General features: G+C 31.3%; 1 protein-coding gene across 1 annotated transcript; it reads left to right on the forward strand.

The window, feature by feature from the left end:
• Window positions 1-16,088: 16,088 nt before the first annotated feature.
• LOC134254266 (uncharacterized) lies at window positions 16,089-17,616 on the forward strand. The gene is made up of 3 exons (XM_062736808.1): window positions 16,089-16,338; window positions 16,858-17,028; window positions 17,327-17,616. Exons 1-3 carry the CDS (start codon window positions 16,089-16,091, stop codon window positions 17,614-17,616), a joined length of 711 nt encoding a protein of 236 aa, XP_062592792.1.
• The last annotated feature ends 5,024 nt before the right edge of the window (window positions 17,617-22,640 follow it).

A 22,640-nucleotide genomic window follows, 5' to 3' on the forward strand; every position in this document is an offset into this window, starting at 1 on the left:
TATTTATATCCTCAAGTAATATTTAAGAAATAAACAACAAAGGGCTTCTTAGTAGATTTGATCACGTACCAACTAAGTTCATTTTCCAGAGAACTTTTTAAAATTGTTGTTTATTACTTATATTTACATTTGAGACAAACAAATTTCGAGTAAAATTGCATTTATTACACGAACGGGTCGCCGTATTGCTATATTGAGACGCACAATGACCTAGAAGTCGTTTGGTCGAAGTAAGTTTACCTCGCTCCAACATTAGAATGTTTACATTCATGTTTAGCTGTCAAGTTCAGGAAATATCTGTATAAAGTGAAAGAACAATGATAGCGGCTGAGAGTAATCTAACTCTTTCATAACTTCTTACAATATTTGAAGTCAAAAGCGGTGGTATCGCCTGTTTTAGTTTACATAAATCCAAAGGCATTTTGGGTTAAAAAAAAAAAAGTGGTTTTAGGCAAATTATAGTATGCAAAACGTACCTTATTCACATCGAAAGAAGATTTATTGTACATCTCGTGATAAAAAAATATTCATGTTGCTTATCATTTTATATTTTTCATCGTTATTAACTTAGAAATATTCCAAAACAAGTTGCACCATGTCAGAGATATGTAAACAAAATATCACCTCGCTCTGTGATTCGGTCGCGCTCTGACCCCTAATCCCCAAATAACATTCACACAGAATTGAACATATGTTCTCTTCAATAGGTTCATCTAAGAAAGATTTTCGGAAATTTAAATATTTGATAATGACCACAATAATCTTTAAAATCTGACTGTGGTGTTAAGGGGGATGTACGGCCACCTTTAGTGCAGTGAGAACGAAATGTAAACATTTCTTCAAATGGCTAAAATACATTATATTTTGATCAAATTTTAAGCCTTCATGATAAAGATACAACAAATATGCATAACTGAATGCATGTTGTGTATTTATAATTTATACTTTTGCAAAAAAAAAATGCTTTTGATATGCTCCTTAGAACTGCGCAGCTACAGAATTCAGCAAAGCCTGAAAAAATCCAAAAAAAATACGCAAACTGTGCCTTAATGTTCTCTCTACAACCATTTGTTGAGAAAATGTCTAAATTTTTCACTTTTAAATGATAATTTCAAGTTCAAAACAATGTATCGTTGTCTTCAAAAAGAGTGTAAAGAACCATGAAAGTAGTTCATGGATAGCAGCACGTGGTCTATTTTTAGCACGGAATTTTGTTTTCCAGACCTCTTCTTAATATGGAGGGACATAACAATCTTTACATGTAGAAGAGAACTACAGTTGCAAAATAGTTCAAAGAATATGAACACTTTTAAAAGAGGAAATGTGTTATAGTGTTTCTTGAAGTAATTTATCTAGTATTATTATCGAACAGTTGTTGAATAGTGTACGTATTGATATAAAAAAAATCTTAAACTCTGATTCCAGGTAAGGAAAAATGAGCACCATCAAAGTTAAAAATTAAGAGTTTGTAAGTTTGCCACAGATAACTTATAATATCTATCAAAAGTTTAATTATTACCATTGAAACACAAAGAAATTAAACACATAAAATCGATACGAATTACCTTGTTTTAGTACCTACTAGTACGAGGGGTGATCAAATAGCTCGCGAAATATCTCTATACATGTGTATATCTACAAAACCACAATTCAGATTAGAAACAAATTAATTTGGTGCACACATAGCCAAACACAAGTTCTATAAATAGCATATGCTGAATAACGTTTTGCTCACAATGTGAAAATGACGTCATTATGCAGATACTTGTGACGAAAAATGGTTGACTCAGTCGAACTCGTTCAACAAACGACTAAAATATTTATGGTACCGGGTATATCTTAAGAATGCCTTTGAAGTAGCGTATAAGAATTTGTTCACAGTTTATTATGACAAATGACTTCCTATAAATTCAATCAATGATTGGATAGATCGTTTTAGTGAAGGAAGGCAGATGGTTAAATATGATACTTGTTATGTTGCCCGGTGAAAACAAGTTTGAAAAGGGATGTGTTTTTAATTAAGCAATATGCTATCAAAGACCTCTAATTTACATTTTGAAAAATACTTGAATATTTCAACAATAATATAACTATCAAATACCTAAGATATCGTTTACTTTTTGATCACCCCTTGTATACTCTGTCAAATAAACATTTACAATTTTCATTACGGCGGAGCAACATTTGAAAAGGATTGAAATCATTCAGAGTGGGTTTAAAGATTTAATGAATAAAAAAACCTTTTTTTCTATTTGCCCATTTTGTCAAAATAATAATTTTACAGAGTAAAGAAAAAAAAACAACATAACTAAATATTTTAGACCATCTTTAAAATGACGTTTGGTGGTCCTCCCAACTCAGGGAAAAATTATTGGGTCGGTATTTATAGGTGAGAAAAAAAATTCCTTAAAATTTAAACATATTTGTTTACGGAAGAAAAAAAAATACCGTGTAATGGGATGTAAAAAAAAATTGAGTCGGGCCATTTCTAGGCAGTAGATCGGGAGAGAGGGCAACCAAATATTTTTATAACAAATGGTCTTATAAGGCTAGTACATGTTCCATCACATACTTAGCAATGCAAACTTTATGAATCTTTGGCACTATTTTGAAAAACAAACATAGGATTTTCGGGGGGGGGGGGGGTAGCCTCTCACTTTTTTTGCGATGATAGACATAGCATATGCAATGGACCTTTCTTTGCAAACATTGTGCTTGCTTCTAAATTTCAAAGAAACAACTCATTATATTTTATCAAGCTTCGTATGTTCAATGAGCGAGAGCTTACAACGTTGTCAACATAATGAGACATGATGCGTTTTTATGTCCAAACATTACTCCATACAATGTGTGGGTCATTGCAAACAATCTAGCTATTTATGTGAGGTGCCTGAGGGAAATCTTATAACTGCCTATTTTTTCTATCTCACTTCTAAACAAAATAGACATATGTACCAACTTTTCGAATGTTAGACATGTAATTACACTTTGTTTTTCATGCACCGCATATTGTTTAACATTTTCAAATTAAATGTTAAGCATCCTCCTTGCAGTGCCCCATTTGAAAATAACTTCTATCGCCACAGAAAAAAGACCCGACGTAAACACATATGTTTAGGACATTTTTTATCTTTTTTCTTGAGTTTTAAAGAATCCAACAAATTATCAAGACTTGTTCCATGAAAAATTAAATATAATCATGGTAATAAACGCATCTATCCACAGCAGATATATGTACATGCCAACTACGTGCTCAGTGGAATGATATTAACGAGGAAACTCGAGCTGTAAACAGAACAGTTTTTCACGATTTGCTGGAGTGGGGTTAAAATCGCGTTTTTTCCATTAATCAGACGATGCGATGCAACAAATAAAAGTAGCAAGTAATATAACCTAATGATTATTATATACTTAGTAATTTCTTGTCTTGATGTTATTATGGTCGCATTTATTCTAAAATCAATGTTATTTGAACTCTGTGTGACAGAGGAATGGAGAACGAAATAAACACATGGCCTCAGGGACACACCCATATGAAAAATCAAATTTTCAAGAATTATGGATAATGACAAGAAAAATGCGAAACAAATGGTTGTAGCCATATTATCAATGAATCAAACTAACACCATTTTCAATGCATTTTTCATCTCATGAATGCTGTAGCTGCGCAGTTCTATCATGATTAATTTCCTCCTAATTAAAACAAAATAAACTTAATTATTTACTAATTTTGGTTTCTAACAGTAGGTAATTAGTGCGTGCATTAGCACTTTGAGTAACTCTGGGCTAGTTTAGTATTAAGTGCATTCTTGGTATTTCTTATTTTACACCAGACTAGATCCAATATGGCTTCTATATCCCCCTTAAGGAAGATGCAATTTTGTTGACTCTCTTTTCATGCTTTTCAACATTTCATTAATTTTATCTGTTGATAAAATTAAAATTGTCAAATTTATGAAATCTCTGGAAATTTTCTACTATATGATGATATAGATAGTTTTCAGTAGACCCAAATTAACAAGAGTTATTTCTCGTTGGCCACCATATTGGAGGTAAACGTGCTCATATTCCTTCATTATTCAACCAACTTTAACTTTTCCTACTGGCAATTATGGGATGGTAAGCATTGTTTTTCTTGAAAATATACATTTGTTAGAGCCTCTTTTATTTCATTATTTTTATTCCACAAAGATTTCTCCATAAAAATTTCTGCTACAACGTCTTATATTTGGTAGGAGAAAGAAGGAAAATTACCAGGTTGACCAACAAGATGGCGGCTAAAGGGAAATAACTGTTTATGTGGGTCTACTGAAAACTATCTATTGTGTTATTATTTGAAGGTAAAACTGGACTTCAGAATTGTTTAAATATTTTTGAAATGAATTTTCCAATATTGGAAACTATATTAGGTAATAATGGAGAAATATAACATCATTTTCATACTTATGAAAAGGCCATGAAAACTTATTTTAAGGTGAAGGAAAACATTGGTTTAATTACGGAATCCATGTTACCTTTTGAGGAAAAAATACTTGATTGTAACACAGTTCTTTATTGCTGTGAGATCTAGGTTTTATTTAAAGATGTTGGGGAGATTTTAGAAATGTAGATATTCATACGAAGATTATAAGTGAGATATAAGAAATATATTGTATATCAACTACTTTTCCTTGCAAAGCAGATTTAGATGAATTAAGATAGAAAACTCCTTGCCTGGACAAGGATATAATTTTTATGGTTAGAATCATTACTTCTAGGAAAACATTAACATTTTAAATCTACAAAACAACTGTCCACACAGACACCTGGACTCAAAAATACTTTCCCCATTTTTAACAAGTTAGGATTCTCGTTCAGTAAAATCGAGCGGTATAAAATTAAAAAAAAATATCATTGCTTACAAGACGGATATGCTGGAAAAATGTGCAAAAGTTGTTTTTGATAATTTCAATCATCGTAGATACACTGTTAGTGTACATATATCAGGTGTATATATATTAGATAGAAAAGAGAGAGTTCAGTTATGAGCAAGTCGAAATCTAGAGCACCTTATCTAGCTATAGAAAAAGCGAGAGTTTGAATTTTACCTATACATAGATGAAATATTAAGTAATATTTGCAACACAAGAGAGATTTAAGATGACTTTTTTTCTATGAAGCTTTCAAAAATACAAATGAATGGAAGTTCAAAGTTAACTTTTGAAAGAAACGATTTTTTTTTCAAAGAAAAATATACTAATGAAGCTTTGCTTTAATAACACTTTCCTGGATACTGAAAATGACACACTCATTAAAAAACTAATTTATCTCAATAAGATTCTTTAAATGATGAATTAAATCAATTATATTTAAAACATATACTTATGCGCAGATAAAATTATAAAATACACGTATCATGATCAATGAATGAACAATTGATGGTTCTTGGTTATTGAACCTTGGTCAATGACTTTAGTTGTGTCTGTGCTAATGTAATATCTTATAATCTACTAAATCTTTTGCTTTCTACCTACATGTAGCAATTATCTATGTTTAAAATGTTGGCTAAGTCGGGAAACCCAGTCAGCGCGAGCAAAAATGAAGTGCTTGGAATCTGTCAAATGTACTTTCCCCACTTACACAAATGTAAGTCATTAAACGCTCTATTTTTTTCTCAATTTTTTTTTTAAAGGGAAGGTTAAAATTAATTCAACCTTCAGTACTGAACTTAAGATAAAGTTTACATCTCGAGATGATTTGTAAACATGATTCACAGCACTCCAGTTCTTCTCAATGAATGTTTCGTATATAAACGTCAAATAAGTAAACCTTAGTAATTGTGTGATATATTAATGATTTATTTACTTTCTTTACATTTAAGTTGAATGTGTTTTAACTTTAAAAAGTCCTCTTTTCTTCCATTGATATAAAATAATATTTCATGCATTATATATAGCATGTTAAATATATTTTGATTAAACAGTAAAGATTATTTAGTCTTGCAAATATTTAACGCTTGTCATATTGAAAAGTTACTTTCATTTTGACTGATAAGAAATCACGTAACCAAAAGTACTGAAAGGCAGGTTTAATTCAATTAGATTAAATTGTAATTAGTTCAATGTTAGATTAAAACACCTCCTCTGGCAAACTTATTAGCATCCATAGACTAAATAGAAATGCAAATCTAAGAAAATATAACCTTATTGGAATTAACATAGAACCCAATACTCCAAGTACAATAGATTATGTTTCTTAAATTGTTTGTACCTTTTTAATCTGACCAAGTATACGTAATGATCTACAAAGTAGAAGCAATATTAAAAATATGTCAACTAGATTCAGAAAGTCCTTATCTCCATAGTCCAATCCACACTTTTCAAAAGTTATGTCCCTTGGCCGCATCTTAGGGGATAAACCCATACAATACACACAGTAGCCTTTGTAATTTTCAGATTTGTAACTTCGTCATTTGACTTTAAAAAATCTCCTTTTGTGTACTGATTGCCCCAAGATGGGGCTACCCACACATTGAAAGAAAAAAAAATTAAACACAATGGATTTATCACAGCACGCCAAAATATTTAGTAGCATAAAGAGGAGAAATGACGTTTCTTTCCCTTTTAACCTTTTGGTTGACCTCGCAAAGGGAAACAACTTTTGTAAAGTGTGGATTGGATTATTGATAAACTAAGGATGCTTCTGTATCAGAAATTTTAGATTAGGAAGGACTCCTTACGCGGCATTTTCAGGATGTTGGAATAAGTAAGAATCAGGCAGGTGGAAGTCCTTAATGTACTCCTCTTATATCAGAATACATTAGGTAACTGTTATTTCCCTGACTATTTCCAAGAGAAAAATAAAGAAACATTTACAAACCAAAGCCAAATGTTTTTAAGATATTTTGAAAAAATTAAAGTTTTGAATTCCTTTTTGGAACAGAAGCTGGCTGTCATGCAGGTAAACAGCAGGAATCAAACTTATTAGGCTGTATCAACATACATGCAAAAGTTGTATTTGTAGATTTCTAAATAATTCATGATATTTGATGGACGATGCAGGCATTTATCTGAAATGTTCTAGGACATTTTAGTGATTGTTGTGCTTGCAATGTGATTTTAATTTTCATTATGATAACACTGACACCAGGTTGAATAAATGTGGTATAAAAGAGTCTTGTTTTCAATCCCGTAATAAAATTAATTAAATTGAATTGACGGAAGCATGGATAAATCTAAGTTTAATGGTAATATCTACTGGTATGACCAATTGTAGAAAAAGTTGTTTGGTGATATTGAATTGATCAAACAGCTCAAATGCAAGGAAGGTTTAAAACTACTGTGTCCAAATATAAGTTGCTCAATTATTTACTTCTCGTACATATTGATGAAAATATTTTTTGATATTCCGTTTAAATAATTGAATATTCAAAAACATGTGACCGGTCGACAGGGTATCCTCACCCCTCCACGGCCATTTCCGATGTTTTGGAGGTCCGTGTTTGCTCACCTCCTATTTTGCTTTATGGACTTTTCGTCTTGAATAATGTTTTTTTATCTCCGTATGTTTCATCAATGTTTATCATTATTTATAAAAATGATTACAAAATATGAAAAAAGAATCAATTGATCGACAGGGCAAAATTATATTGAACGTAAACTCGCAAAGATATGTTTTACCAATGCACTAATAAACACGAATCATCGTAGTTTGTATTTATCAAATCTGGCTTTATCGATTGTGAACAGCTGGTAAATGGCTATAAAAAATTAATGCGCGTGACAACAACAATGGTTTTGAATTTTGATCAACGTGTTATCAAAATCTTCAAATCAAAAGACATTTTCTTTAATACAATTTAATATATTTTCATGTCATGTCAACCTTTGATAAAGATCATGGTATTATAACAACTAATGGTTTAATCCTTGTTTGATTTCTGTTTGGTTTTTTTTCTTTTGAAAATGTTTTATTTTTAGCTAAGGCATTAACATAAATTTTTATTTCGAATGAATTAACACCTGTTTATTCTCTAATATAATCTTGTTTTTTTTCCCTTGCGCAGTAGGACCGTACCCTGTTCAAATTCAAGCATAATGTATCTTTATTTTTGTCTATATATTATCAAACAATTTATGATACACTTAGATATTTACATTTACTGAAAATTTCAGCTAAGTGAACCGATAACTTTTCGAGAAAAACGCTTTGTCTACGATGTTACATGAGAACACTCATATATAATTCAAAAGGGAGAAATTTATCACTTTCTTCTAAAACAAAACACCTTCTGCCACAAAATATCATTCCTGGTTTAATCATACTTGAATTGAATCTAATTGGGATTTTTTTCATTGAATATAGTTCAATTTGCATGGTAGAATCCTGATTTAATGTTAGAGCTTAAAAATGATGCAGAATTTTAGAAATAAAGGTCTAGACCACGCAGCTAGGATAAGGCTGTCTGTAGAATATCAAACTGTTCAATTAGGGAATAACTATCTTCTAATTTGGTATTTGCGACCGTTAATGCTGATTTAACGGTCGCAAACGGAGTTTTACCGGCGACGCGTAAGCGGAGCCGGTAAAACGGATGTTTGCGACTGTTAAATCAGCATTAACGGTCGCAAATACCAAATTAGAAGTTTAGTTATTCCCATTCTAATGCAATCCGTGCATTTTGTTTGTTGTTAACGTCTTATTTTGTTGAATTTTGTTACATGAAATACGTCACGGAGCATTGTATTTTTGCATCGCTCTATTATGACGTCACAATGAAAAAGCTTTCACGCTCGTTAATGCTCGTTTTACTGCTTCAAACATCAGTGTATTAGCCAATCAAAGAGTGTTTTACAAAACAATTGCATTGTAGTTACTTCTCTGAACTACCTAGATATGACGTCATAATAGATTATAACGTCAAGTTACTGCATACTTGAGCTGGCATGACGGGGTAAGTTTTATAATTTTTACATAGCATGTAGATTTATGTTGGGAACTCGTTGTTTAATTCAAGTGTTAGGATTGTTTTTTAAGCTTGAGTGTGCTGTTATGATGTTATGAAATTTAAATACCCCTATTCCTTTCGCTTTTCCGATATGCACATATTCAAACAATTATAACAAAAATTATGTCTGAAATCCTTCCCCTATACGTCCGCAGACAGAGTTAAAATTTAACAATCGTGTTTATATTGGGCTGGCACAAGTGATAAACAAGGACAAATTGAAAACATTCTGTGTGAATCTACAAGAGAAGTACGTATGTCCTCTAACTACATTTTGCTGGGGGATTGTGTGTAGTTTATCCATTTTTGTATATTTAAATCGCAATGAAGAATAGTAAATACCCCTTCTTATGTTGGTAAGTTGAATTTCTTGTACAATATTTTCTTAAAGAGTTAAAATTTAACCTGCCCCAGCACTTTCTATGTGCAAGAGATCGTGATGAATTGTTCTATGTAACAAACTTCGCACAGTATTTTTGTTTTGCACTTGTGCCGAAGCAATTTTTGTGCAATGATTAGGAATATCATAGATCCACGTCACGTGATTAATACAGTCGTGTGACATCACAAAAATGCTTTAAAATAAAGCCTGATTAAACTATTATCTCAAGTTGAAATCAAATTCAAACAAGGATTACATCATGTACATATTAAAAATAATATCTAGAGCAACACAAAATACATATTTTTTAGGCATTTAAGCTTTCAGACAGCCTTATCATAACTGCGCAAACTCTGCCCAATAGCTCAGGATCGAACGTCCTTAAGGTCATGTCGACCGAAGATTTTGATATTATTACAACTAATATTTTAATCCCTGTTTGATTTTTTCTGAAAATGCTTTGTTTTCAGATCAGAAGTAAACTGTGGATTCACTCAATATTTTCTACCATTGTGGGACCGGCGCAAATAAAGCATTAATATTTTTAAAAAATGGTAGTTCCTTACCTTACAGAAGTAAGAGTCCACATGTTGTGTGAAAGAGTCATATGAATACATTTACAAGTATAAAACAAAATTTCTCGTTAATTAGCATAAATCATCAAGAGAGATTGGGTAGATGGCGTCTAGTATCGGTTTCTATAGACCTAATTCAATTTAAGAAATGTTGGTATTTTTGTTTTCTGGATTAATTTTTTTTAATTCAATTTTTTGATTACATGAAACTGGAAATATATAAATATGAATTATTTATGGACATACTCACCTGCACACCTTCTCCTTAACAATCATGATATACATTCCCCTTACTAATTGCATAATTTAGAAGTAATATTATTTTATTCATCAAACGTCAACTTTTTTCTTCGCATTCCAAATTGACGGTATATGGTACAATATCCAACAGGTCGAGGCCCGAAAACAGCGTTTCAGAAAATCGTTCAGATTTGAAGAAAACATCCCATTATCCCATTAGTTGTCTATAGATTTTGGTTTGATTTTCTTTTCTCAGCCAAATTGTCAGTTTATCAAATAAATAAATAAAATACCATGCAAAAACAAAACGACACTGGATGTAACCGTGCATCCGTTCCGATCCGAAATGTTTTCGTTTTCGGATCGGAAACCCTTGGCTAGCGATAATGATAACCTTTTAAGGATTTCATTTTGATCTTGAGTTTGGTATAATTTTAATAATTTTATTCCATTAATTTGGAAAGATAATCAAACTCTCTTTTTAGATGATAAATACCGTGACTGTGAACAGCTGGAAATGGCTAGAAAAAAAAATAATGCGCGTGACAAAAACAACAATTTTGAATTTGGATTAAAATGTTTTCAAAATCTTTAACTGAAAATTCATTTTCTTGAATACAATTTATTATATCTAAAGGCCATGTCGACCTTTGATAAACATTTTGGTATTATTGCAATTAATTGTTTAATCCCTGTTTGATTTTTTCCCTGAACTTTTATTTTCAGATAAGGCATTAACTAGAGATTTACTTAATATCTGGTATTTACTACAATTTTATGGCCGATGCAAATGAAATCTTCAAATTAAAAGACATTTTCTTTAATATAACAGGTCTGGGCGGCCTCTGTTTTTGGAGGATAGCTGGATTTAATATTGCGGGCAATTTTTTTACCATATATATGGCAACCGCAATGCAATGTCGGATAGTTTATCTTCTGATTTCAGAGGATAACACAGGTAATTTTCAAACGCCTCATGCCTACTTTTAATCAAAAAGTGCAAACACCAGAGTACAATTAAATAAAATATAGAACATTAAGCTATCGATTGTATGTGGCGATTTGAGATTCTATGTCTAAAATTTTTACAATACGCATTCAAAGTTGGCACTTCTTTCACTTCATTTCTACTTAATATTTCTTGCTATTTTGTTTAATTTTTATGTTTTTCCCTATCAGGACAAATAAAAAGGCACTTAAATGCTCAAATAATACATAAATATTTCCTTTTAGTTGAAAATTAAAGAAAAGGGAAATACAAACGAAAACGTACTGTAAGGACAAATCAGGGTTCTCCATGAGCTGTTTTGCTGTGTTGCTCCTGACACAGTAAAATTTTCTCCGACACAGTAACGATTCAAATTTTATGCATGCAACACATTAAAACTTTTGTCGGCACAGTAAGAACTGTGATAATTAGAAAATCTAAACACACAAATTCTCTCTAACTGAGACTTTAATTAAACAATTATATCGTCTTTCAATTATTAAAGATAGAGCACTTAAACACAACGGCTTCACCTTGCATAATCAATTATCTCCTTTAGACCCTTACCGGACTTTACGCATGACGGAGCAAAGACAAATAATTTGTTTTCACACTTCCATGTTAGGGTTTATTGGTAGTTGCAATAAAATACATAGTATTATTTTTTAAAAAATATTTAAATACGTCTTTTCTATAGAGCCACGGTTCTAGAATTATTTTAGCACTGTAAGTCAGACATTATAACGTCATCGTATCGAAGTCATTTAATTGATGTGTACATAAATAAATTGCTTAAAATTTTGAACATGTTCAAGGAACTCTTAAAATATTTTACTGTTCTAAAATTTTCTTCTTTTTTGTAATGTGATAACACGATCAAGAAAACTAATAAATAATCAAGGCAAATTTACTTTAAAAAATGTTAAGTAGTACTACTGTATCGGTCAGAATTTCCTCTGCTTTTCAGAACGTGTTTTTAATTTTATCAATATGTAAGACCATACCATTTGTGTAACTAATTAGCAATTTTTAAATAAGTATGTGGATGTATTCTTTCGTAATTTTCGTAAATAGTGATTTAGTTGCTAATTTGATCGCGAAAAAACCGCGACATTTTTGTTCTTCGCGTTAACTCTGCAACACAGTAACATTTCAAATGATGGAGAACCCTGACAAATGCACTCTGCCTGATATTTTAAACAAATTTAACAATTTAAAGATAAAATAGGTATTATTTAGAGAAATCAAGAAAAAAAGCACCGCCCACTTTATAGCTGTGCAGCATCTAAACTTCTGCCTACATTCCTAGATGAGGCCTCGACGGGGAGTGTGCATCCGCAGTATATATATTTTCACGGACAATGTAAGTTTCAGTCAGATTAGTTTTGACAACGGGTTAGACGTAATTGAATTTAAGTCAGTCTTAACTGATAAGGAGGACGGTTTAACCTTGCTGTAGATTGATCCTAATTTATTTCAGGGGTCTTAAAATCTGAAAGTTTAATTTTACATATACAGGCGATACATGTAGTTCTGCCCACTGTTGTCACGTTCAGAACAGCAAACTTATAAGAAAAACACCGCTATCGTGTCATTAAATGAAATAATAATTAAACTGAATTTTTCAAAAAATTGTTTCTAAAAATTTTTATACTGTTAACACATAATTATGGTACGGGAAAATGAGCTTGGTTATAATCAATTTTCAGACAAGAAAGAGTCTTTAACTAAGCTTTAAACTGAATTATTTATTGACAGCATAATACCAAAATTATTTTATTGATTTAATACCTAGATTTACCTATCATCGTATGAAATTTAACCTTTTATTTGTTTTGGTTGAAAAAAAAATCAGTGTACGGTTCATAAACTGCATGGGAAATGCAAGCGTTGCTGTTATTTGTTTGGTTTAGACTGCCCTTTGTTTTGAAAAGTCCGGTAGGTGGCGACACCTATATCCTCTGTGTTTCGAGGATAAAATATATCCTCCAAAAACAGAGGCCGCCTAGATCTGTATAATTTAATATATTTTGAGGTTAGGTCGATCTTTGATAAAGATTTTGATATTATTACATTTAATGATTTAATCCCTGTTTGATTTCTTTTCTGACAGTGCTTTATTTTCAGATAAGGCATTATCTTGGGACTCAATATTTACAACCACGGTAGGGCCGATGCAAATAAATTAAAGCATTAAAAAATTTGGTGGAGCCTTACTTAACAGAAAGAAAAGTTCTCATGTTGTGTGGAAGATTCATATGAATACATTTACAAGCATAAAAACAAGCTTTCTCCTTAATAAGCATAAATCATCAAGAGGGATTGGTAGATAGCGTCTAGTTTTGGTTTATATATACTCAATTCTATTAAGAAATGTTGGTATTTTTTTAGTTTTGAACTTAATTTAGCTGCAGATTTGTGGCGTTCTAGTTTTATATATTTGTCTTTGACCATATATAAAACCATAACGCTACAGATCTGCAGCTAAACTTAATGTATTAGAATTAAAAATGATTTTTTGATAAGATGCAACTGGAAATAAATATAGCTTTTTATGGACATACTCACCTTTACGACCTCTCCTTGACAATTATGAAATACATTCTCCTTACTACTTGCAATCATAATTAAGAAGTAATGTTATAATCTTTAGGAATTTATTAATCACAAGAAGCAATTAACAATTAACATTTAATTCATTAAACGTCAACCATTTACTTTGCATTCAAAATTGACAGTACATGGTACAATGTCAAACATGTTGAGGCCTGAAAACAGCAATTCAGAAAATGAACAGATTTGAAAAAAAGAAGTTCTCCCTTTACCCCTTTGTCTGTCTATAGATTTTGGTTCTTTTTTCTTTACTCAGTTTTATGTTGGCGCAGTTGTAAGGTTATAAAATAAATAAATAAAATGCCATACAAAAACAAATCTACATTGCATGTAGCCTTTCATCTTTGTAGCCGAATATGTTTCCGCTCCGATCCGAAATCGGTTCGGTTTCGGATCGGAAACCATTGACGAGCGAAAATGGTAATTTTTTAAGGACCTCATTTTCACCTCAAGCTTGATATGATTTTATTCATTTTTTTTGCCAAAGTTATTCAAACTCTCTATTAAGATGCAAACTTGCTTTTAAGATGCAAAGCAAATTTGTGATAGTTTGATCTTCTAGATCAATAAGAGGGATGAGGAACAAAAATTATTTTTAATAAACCCGGTAGTTAATACGGAATTGGAATCAATAAACAAACACTACTAAACATAATTATTATATTCTATATGTTCTTTGAAGAATTACAAATTTTTAATAATATTTGTAGACATTGGAATAATTTTACACATCTTCTTCAAGTCTTGGAACTTTACAACTCTAAAAAAAAAACCAAAGTTCAAAGTACGTTACGTACATTTATGTCATAAACGAAGTATCCGTAGTCAAACTAAGCTTGTCAGTCAGCGATATTATAATAACAAGTGAAATTTCAAAATGACAAATTTAATCGAAAATGTATAAAGCCCAATAACATCAACTTATTTATCAGTGACATGACTCTGTTGAATAAAAATATTTTTGTACTCATACAGTTTGTATATATTTTGTCCAAATTAATCATATCTCACTGGTGCAAAATTTGTACAAGCATTTTCTGTATTGATCGATTTTAAAGTGTAAAATTGTTGATGGAAAAACTATGATAACGTCCTGCGTATTGGGAGGTTTATTTTTCAATGTACACTAAACAGAAACAAGATGGGTTTGTGAAACACAGATGCCCCCGTATGGCAACATAGTCAAGATTAAACTTTTCTTAAATGCAAATTTAATTAATTGGTAACAAAAGTAGGGTATTCTCATTGGAAAACAATTGTGAAATTTGAAAATAAGTCAATGTTAAAGTTTTTTCAATAAGAACAAAAATCTCCAAGGTCAAGGTCAAAAGGTCAATGTAACTGGTATCAAATGAAAGCTCTTGCAACATATAATACTTATGGAGAGTATGGAAGCCCTAGCCTTTACCGTTCAGAAGTTATGACCAAGGTTATTTTTTTTAAAGTAGGTCAAACTCCAAGGTCAAGGTCATATGGTCAAAGTTCTTGTTATCAAATGAAAGGTCTTGTCACAAGAGTTAAATATGTCAAGTATGAAAGCCCTATTAAAAAGTTATGGTCAATGTTTGCATTTTTTAAAGTAGACCAGTCTCAAAGATCAAGGTCAAAGGGTCAAAATTCTTGGTATCCAATAAAGGGTCTTTTCACAAGGATTACACATATGAAGTATGAAAGCCCTATCCCTTACCATTCAAAAGTTATGGCAAAGGTTAAAGTTTTTTAAAAGTAAGAAAATCTACAAGGTCAAGGTCAAAGGGTCAAGGTTGTTGGTATCCAATGAAAGGTCTTTTAACAAAAATTACATTTATGAAGTATAAATGTCCTGTATCCACTGTTCAAAAGATATGGAGAAAGTAAAAGTTTAAAATTTCCATGTAAAAGTGGGTCAAACTCCAAGGTCAAGGTCTTGTCACAAGAAATACACAAGTGAAATATGAAAGTCATAGCTCCACTAAATCAAAAGTTATGGGCAAGGTTAAGTATTTGCAGACAAACAGACAAACAGAGAGACAGACAGAGAGACAGATAGACAGACAGACAGACGGACACGACAAAAACTATATGCCTCCGAAACTTCGTTTACGTGGGCATAAAAAATATTTACAAATCGTGTAAACACAATATGCAAGCACTCACAACAGACGTTTTTTTACGAAGGATGTAAATATATAAATATATTTATAGGTGTCTTTAATCTTATTGATCAGGGCAGAATTTATAAAAGGTCCGTAGAACTTAAAAATCCGACTGATCTTAACCTGTCCAACAGTGGTAATGTACGTATACGAAGTTTAAAGTTGCGATATGAACCGTCCTAAAACAGGATGCACTCCATTAAGATTAACAACATTGGTTGTTAGTGGAATTGCTTTCATCGTACATATAGCTGCTGTGGCTTATCCTGTGTGGGACCAAATTAATGCTACATGGAAACCAAATCCAATGATGCCAGTGGGTTTAAAGATACAAGCTAGCGGTTCACTTTGGGATTTCAATGTCACGATTGATCAAACGCTTTCATTCTTTCCACCGAACCGAAATTTAATGAATACAGGTTCGTTCACTTTCTCGATTATTTATAATTTGATATTATATTACGCATTTTATTTTATATACCATAGCATTTATGATTCCCTTTTTTCAAAACTTAAAACATATGTGTTCAAAGTATAAGCGGAAATTTCGTTCCTGACAGTTTATTTAACATCATTCACTTAAGTTGTGAGATGGATTTTAAAGTTTTTTTTTCTGTCAACAAACGACATCGAAAAGACCAACATGTTCATTAGTAAACTGTTTTGTAAAGTTATTTTAAAAAAATCACAAAGAAAGTTTCCCAAAAAATGATAAATGCATGAATTAGAGAGAGAGAGAGAGAGAGAGAGAGAGAGAGAGATGAAACGTTTATATTATCTCGATCGGTTTTTCTTTATCTTGAAATGAGAAGTGTGTCTTTGTTTTTGTTCTTTAAAGACAAAATATATTTAATTTGATCTTTCCGTCGATTTTAAATTACCAGTATTAAACAATTTATATGGAAGGCCACTTTTAGCTGTTTGATTCTATACAACAGTTCAATCTGAATGGAAAGAACCAATCAGGATGATGGCTTTGTCAGCTATAGGAGTTGGTGCCATAAGCATTATGTTCTTCATAATCTCAGCCTTAATAGACAGATGCGTACAAAACTACGTCATTCTTCTGTTGATCAGAATGCTTCCAATTGCAGCACTCTATTGCACGTGTGAGTTCATTTCATTTGTCTAATTTCATTTGTTTTATTTACAAATATGTAAAAGCCTACAACAGAATTATGTGCCGAATAAGAAGTTTTGATTACGAAAGATATGTAAAAAAAAATGTCCAGTACAATTTTTCTTACATATCAATAAGGTACACACACACACACACACACACCCTCACAAACACACACCGACGCCGACGCCGAGGGTATTACATAAGCTCCCCCAACTTCGTTGAGGTGAGCTAAAATTGCATTAATTTCTGGACATAATTAATCTGAAAAATTTAATTTTTTTCAGCATTGGAAGTAACTAGTGGTGCATTGCTGTACAAATACCAGTATACTAAAACGGCCAGTTATGAAGCATTTGATCTAAATCGCGCTTATCCCATAGATAAGTTTGTGCTTGGGATTGGCTGGCATTTAGAATGTGCTGCTGGAGCATTGTTTAACCTCGCTTCGTTGGTTGCAATATCAGGGTCCATTCATAACAATATTTCAAGTTACGAAAAAAATCCCTCATCAGTTGTACCTTTTGAAGAAGGCAGCAATTCGGAGGATGGAAAGAACTCAGAGAAACGGCAATAAAACAGAAACACTGGTCAAGTATAGACGATTTAATATCTACATAATACAGGGAAAGATTTAATGAAATGTGTGCTATTTTTTCTTGAAAGTAATTACATCTCTTTGTCTTCAAAAAGGATAATCGATTTACTCGATGTTTTCCATAAAAAATAAAATTGGCAAAAGCATCATATTTCTTATGCTGCGATACATTAATATAATTAAATTGTGCACCTTTGAATACGATTTTAAATTCTTTACATTTCAATTATTAAAATTCACGGTTTGAATATTTTTTTTTATTATTTTCTTATTGAGTTTCCATCACTTTTATATGTAATACTTATTCTTTCAGACTTTGTGAAAATTGTTCCACTTATAAGAGTGGACAATACACTACCTACCCATGAATATATCTTTTTTTTCAAAATCAGAGAAGAACGCAAAACGAGTTGTCTAATTAAAACATTTTTAATAATCATCCTTTTACTATAAAAATGCCCTTTAATTATTTGTTTTGTAATGCACAGTAAATTCGTGTGCTTGCTATGGAAAGCCTATCTAAAACATGACATGGGGGTCCCCTATGGCTTCCCATAGCTTGCTCAATATTCCTCTCTTGTCTTACTATCTAACATGCAACATATGGCAAATTTATACAAATCTTACGTTTAATGAAAGAGTTACTGTCTCATTTGTTAGTAATTTAAAACATTCACGACAGACGGAATCTTAGGATAATGTACATATATTGTTGATTCAACATTGATTTTATGTTAGATTTTGAAAATTTGTATCAACGTTGAAGTCTTAACATTGAATCAACATTGATAATCAACGTTGATTATTATATGTTGAAAAACAGTTGATTCAACATTTATTCAATTATTTATTTTTAAGGGGGGGGGGGGTCATATAGTAATAATATACTTACTTAAAATTTCAACCGTTTTATTGTACGGTTGCTAAGATGCCTTCATAATTGTTGAAGGGATAGCAACCCTCTGATAAGACATATAACTTTCAAAGTACAAAATAGTAATACTACTCACAGTTTTCTTAATCAGTTTCCTGAGACCTCTGATTAGTCAATTTAATGAGACCATACATATAATGGAAACATTACTTTCTATTTCTTTTGCAAATTTCTTTTTAATTGTTTTATCATATTTAACAATAAAAAAATTTAAATCCAACACCAAATGCCATACAAATTGAATAAGTTGTATCTTTTTAAGTACTATTTTAAAAATGGTTTAATATTTCAAGTACTTAATACAGTATTTTAATTAGAATGACTTTTTTTCACATGAAGAAATATTCAGAAGAAAGATAACTCCTCATCACAGATATATTTTTTTTTCTTACAACCACATACAACATTGTAATTTTCTGACTAAGGAATCATCGCTCCATGATGTTTTCTAACATGATTTAAATAGATATAATAGTAAGTATTATTTTCATTTGCACCTAATATATTATATTTAATGTTGTGGTAATAAATTGTTTCTCTTTCTATCCTCTGTGTTAAATTTCTTCATTTCATGATCTGCACATAAAAATCATTTCTGAGAAAATAAGCAGCGCTTTATACTTCAAACTAATTTCCTTGCGGCTCTAATGTTATTGTTGTTTATGAAAATCAATATTACAAATTTTAAGCTTTCTAAGGTGAAATTTATAGCAGAGGGTCGGGAAATAAAAACATACGGTATATAAAATAAGTATGAAATTCAAACGGATCATAAAACTTGAGTCCATTTTGCTTTAAACCCTCAAAACAAATTTCCAATAAGATGCACTTGACAAAACTGCAAAGGCCTAAGAAGAGCAAAGATTTGCAAGAACACAAAAACAGTTTTATACGCTATTTTTTTTAAAAAAAATAAGCAATCTTGTTGATCAAATTCATATATAAGAATCCTTACAAACAAAGATACATTGCAGGTTCCAGTAAATGTTCAACCAAGCCTCTTTCGTTACTTCTCACTAAGATATTGACAGTAGTGAAGGAAAAACTTCAAGAGTACTGTACAACTATATATTCAAGAAGTGGTGTAAATCAGATGTGGATACTTAAAAATTCTAAAGAACTTTTGGACAATTTGAAATCACAAGATTGTACAAAAATCAACAGCTTAAAAACTTACGACCTTTCAACTTTATACACAACAATTCCGCACGACAAATTAAAATCCAGGCTTTTTGATATCATTGACAGCTGCTTCTTCAACAAAAATGGAACTTGTAAATTTACTTACCTCGTCATTGGTCATTTGAAAAATTATTTTGTTAAAACAGATTCTGATTGCACACATAAGTACTCTGAAGTTGACATCAAGAAGATGCTTGAGTTTTTGATTGACAATATCTATGTGGTTTTTGGAGACCAGGTATTCCAACAATCTATTGGAATTCCCATGGGTACAAATTGGGCTCCATTATTAGCAGACTTATTTTTATATTCATATGAAGCAGAACTTATGCAAAATCTTATGCGTGAAAAGAAGAAAACACTTGCTGTGGCCTTCAACTCGACATTTAGATATATCGACGACGTATTGTCAATTAATAATGATAATTTCCATTCCTACGTCGACACGATATATCCTGGTGAGCTTGAGATAAAAGATACCACAGAGTCCGACACTTCTGCTTCATACTTGGATATTTTACTTGAAAAAGACACTAAGGGTAATCTAACAACCAAGCTATATGATAAACGTGATGACTTTAACTTTTCTATCGTCAACTTCCCTTACTTATGCAGCAATATACCTTCATCACCTGCATACGGAGTATATATATCTCAGTTGACTCGATACGCAAGAGCATGCTCTACGTATGAACAATTTCTTAAACGAGGCATATTATTGACAAGCAAGTTGATGAAACAAGAATATCAACAGTCTCGTTTAAAGTCATCATTTCGTAAATTCTATGGTCGATACAATGACCTTGTCAGCAAATACAATTTATCATTGAATAAAATGCTGACTGACGTTTTTCATACCAATTGTTAGTCCATTATTTATACATTGAATTGACGACGGATTTTTTCCGTTATTTCCTGATTATGACAACGAGCACACGGCGGGTGTGATCGGTCGGTAGGGGATGCTCACTCCTCCATGGCACCTGATCCCACCTCTGATGTTTCGGAGGTCCGTGTTTGCTCTGCTCTTATTTTGTATATTGTTTAATGGACGTTGAGAATGAATACTGTTCGTTATTTCCATATCCTTCTTGGAAGGCAGTTCAATTTCTGGAGGAATCTAGTAAACAAAATATTTGCAAAAAAATTGAAAGGTTTATGAGAGAAAGGAAACAGAATGTGGAATTCACTACATTAAATTTCTTCATGACAGCGTCCAATCCCACAGGCCATGAAGATTAAATAAGTTTTTGAGTAAACAGAAATTTTGTCACATCAACAATATTCACCAGATCTTTTAACCTTTGACTTGTTTCATTTCCCAAACTTAGGAAATCACCTTTCAGAAAGAAAAAAAAAACTAGTATAGCAAATCATAGCATAGGCCATATTCCAGTATATGAAGGGTCATACTCAAAAATGTGTTCTGAAAACAATTAGAAATTGAATAAAAATGTGAATTTTTTAGTTAAACCATTAAGACAAAATCATAGTAAAGCGTTTTTTGTTTCTTTCCGAGCCCTGATGACATTATTTATTGAACGTCCCTCGTATATTTGCCATTCTCCTCTGATTTCTACATTGTTTTCAAAATGATTTTAGATATACATGTAAGTATACCAAAAATTGTGATATAGGCCATTCAAGAGATTACCCATAAGCGTTATATGAGGAATATGACTCTGTGGTATCTTGTCCAAATGCCTGGTAAGTACCCTAATTTTTTCTGAGAAACTTGTGTAAGTACCTTTACTTCAATGACATTTTTAAGGAAAAATCATATGTTTTTGAGGAATGTTTCTTCTTACCATAATGTTGTATGAATTGACTAAGCATATATTTCAAATCATGGTATCTTAGCCAAAATATACCGGTAGCATTCAAATGAATGTAAATATTCTCAAAATATGATGAAAGAAACAAAAAAAAATGGATGAATAAGTATATATTTTTGGATCTATTTTGGTTGTAAATGATATTAGTAGTAAACTTTCTAAAAAATTAAGAAAAATTTAAGTCAGTGGTAATTTTGGAGTTGCAGAGTATAACAAAAACCTAACTTGTTACATTGTATCTGGTGCACTGTGACGTTATACAACGTTATCGTTTTTTGCCCATTCTAATGAGGACAGCCTACATTACTTACTAATTTTTCCCAATTAAGCAATATTTTGAATCATTTATAATATGAAACGATGTGACAATTTTTAATGTGCTTGTCTTATATTTTGTTTTAGTTTTTTGCATGATTTTACATAGGACATTATATTACTGGACATTACATTGTATACGTAAACATCTAAATTTTGACCTGCACCGCGATCCAATTTTCGTCATTTTGAAATTTAAATAAGTATAAAATATAAAATATTTTAACAATTCTAAATACATTTTATTTGAATTTATTGTTAAAACATTACTACCAATTTAGGATACGATTTGACGCTTAGTAAAAAAAACTTTCCGAACAAACCTCGTACTTATGTAGCTGAGTTGAATGTTTTTACTTTTTAAAAAGAGTTCTTAATTTCATTAATAACCTTTGAATAAAAAAGTACTTTAATTACTTCAAAGAAATGATGCATGACTTGTGAAAAGATCTATTATCATGTATTGACTTAAAAAAATTAATCTTTTAATTGTGAGGTTTTTACCACAATGTAAAATAAAAGTTGACTAAAGTTTTTTTTAGCTGAATAACATTCATTTTTTGCATTTCCTTTAAGGCAAAGCCCTTCTATGGTGTCATTTCTATGCCATCCAAATATTTATTTGTGAACATGAGATATCAGTTCAAGTCAAGATAATTCACTGATTTTATCGAGATACACCAAATTCTATATCGTCTAGTCAGGAAAAATTATTACATTTGTCGTGATGGCTATAT

The sequence above is a fragment of the Saccostrea cucullata genome, unplaced genomic scaffold, assembly GCF_032062105.1.
Source record: "Saccostrea cucullata isolate Sc308-1 unplaced genomic scaffold, CSIRO_AGI_Scuc_v1 ctg1422, whole genome shotgun sequence".
In the NCBI taxonomy this organism is placed as follows: domain Eukaryota; kingdom Metazoa; phylum Mollusca; class Bivalvia; order Ostreida; family Ostreidae; genus Saccostrea; species Saccostrea cuccullata.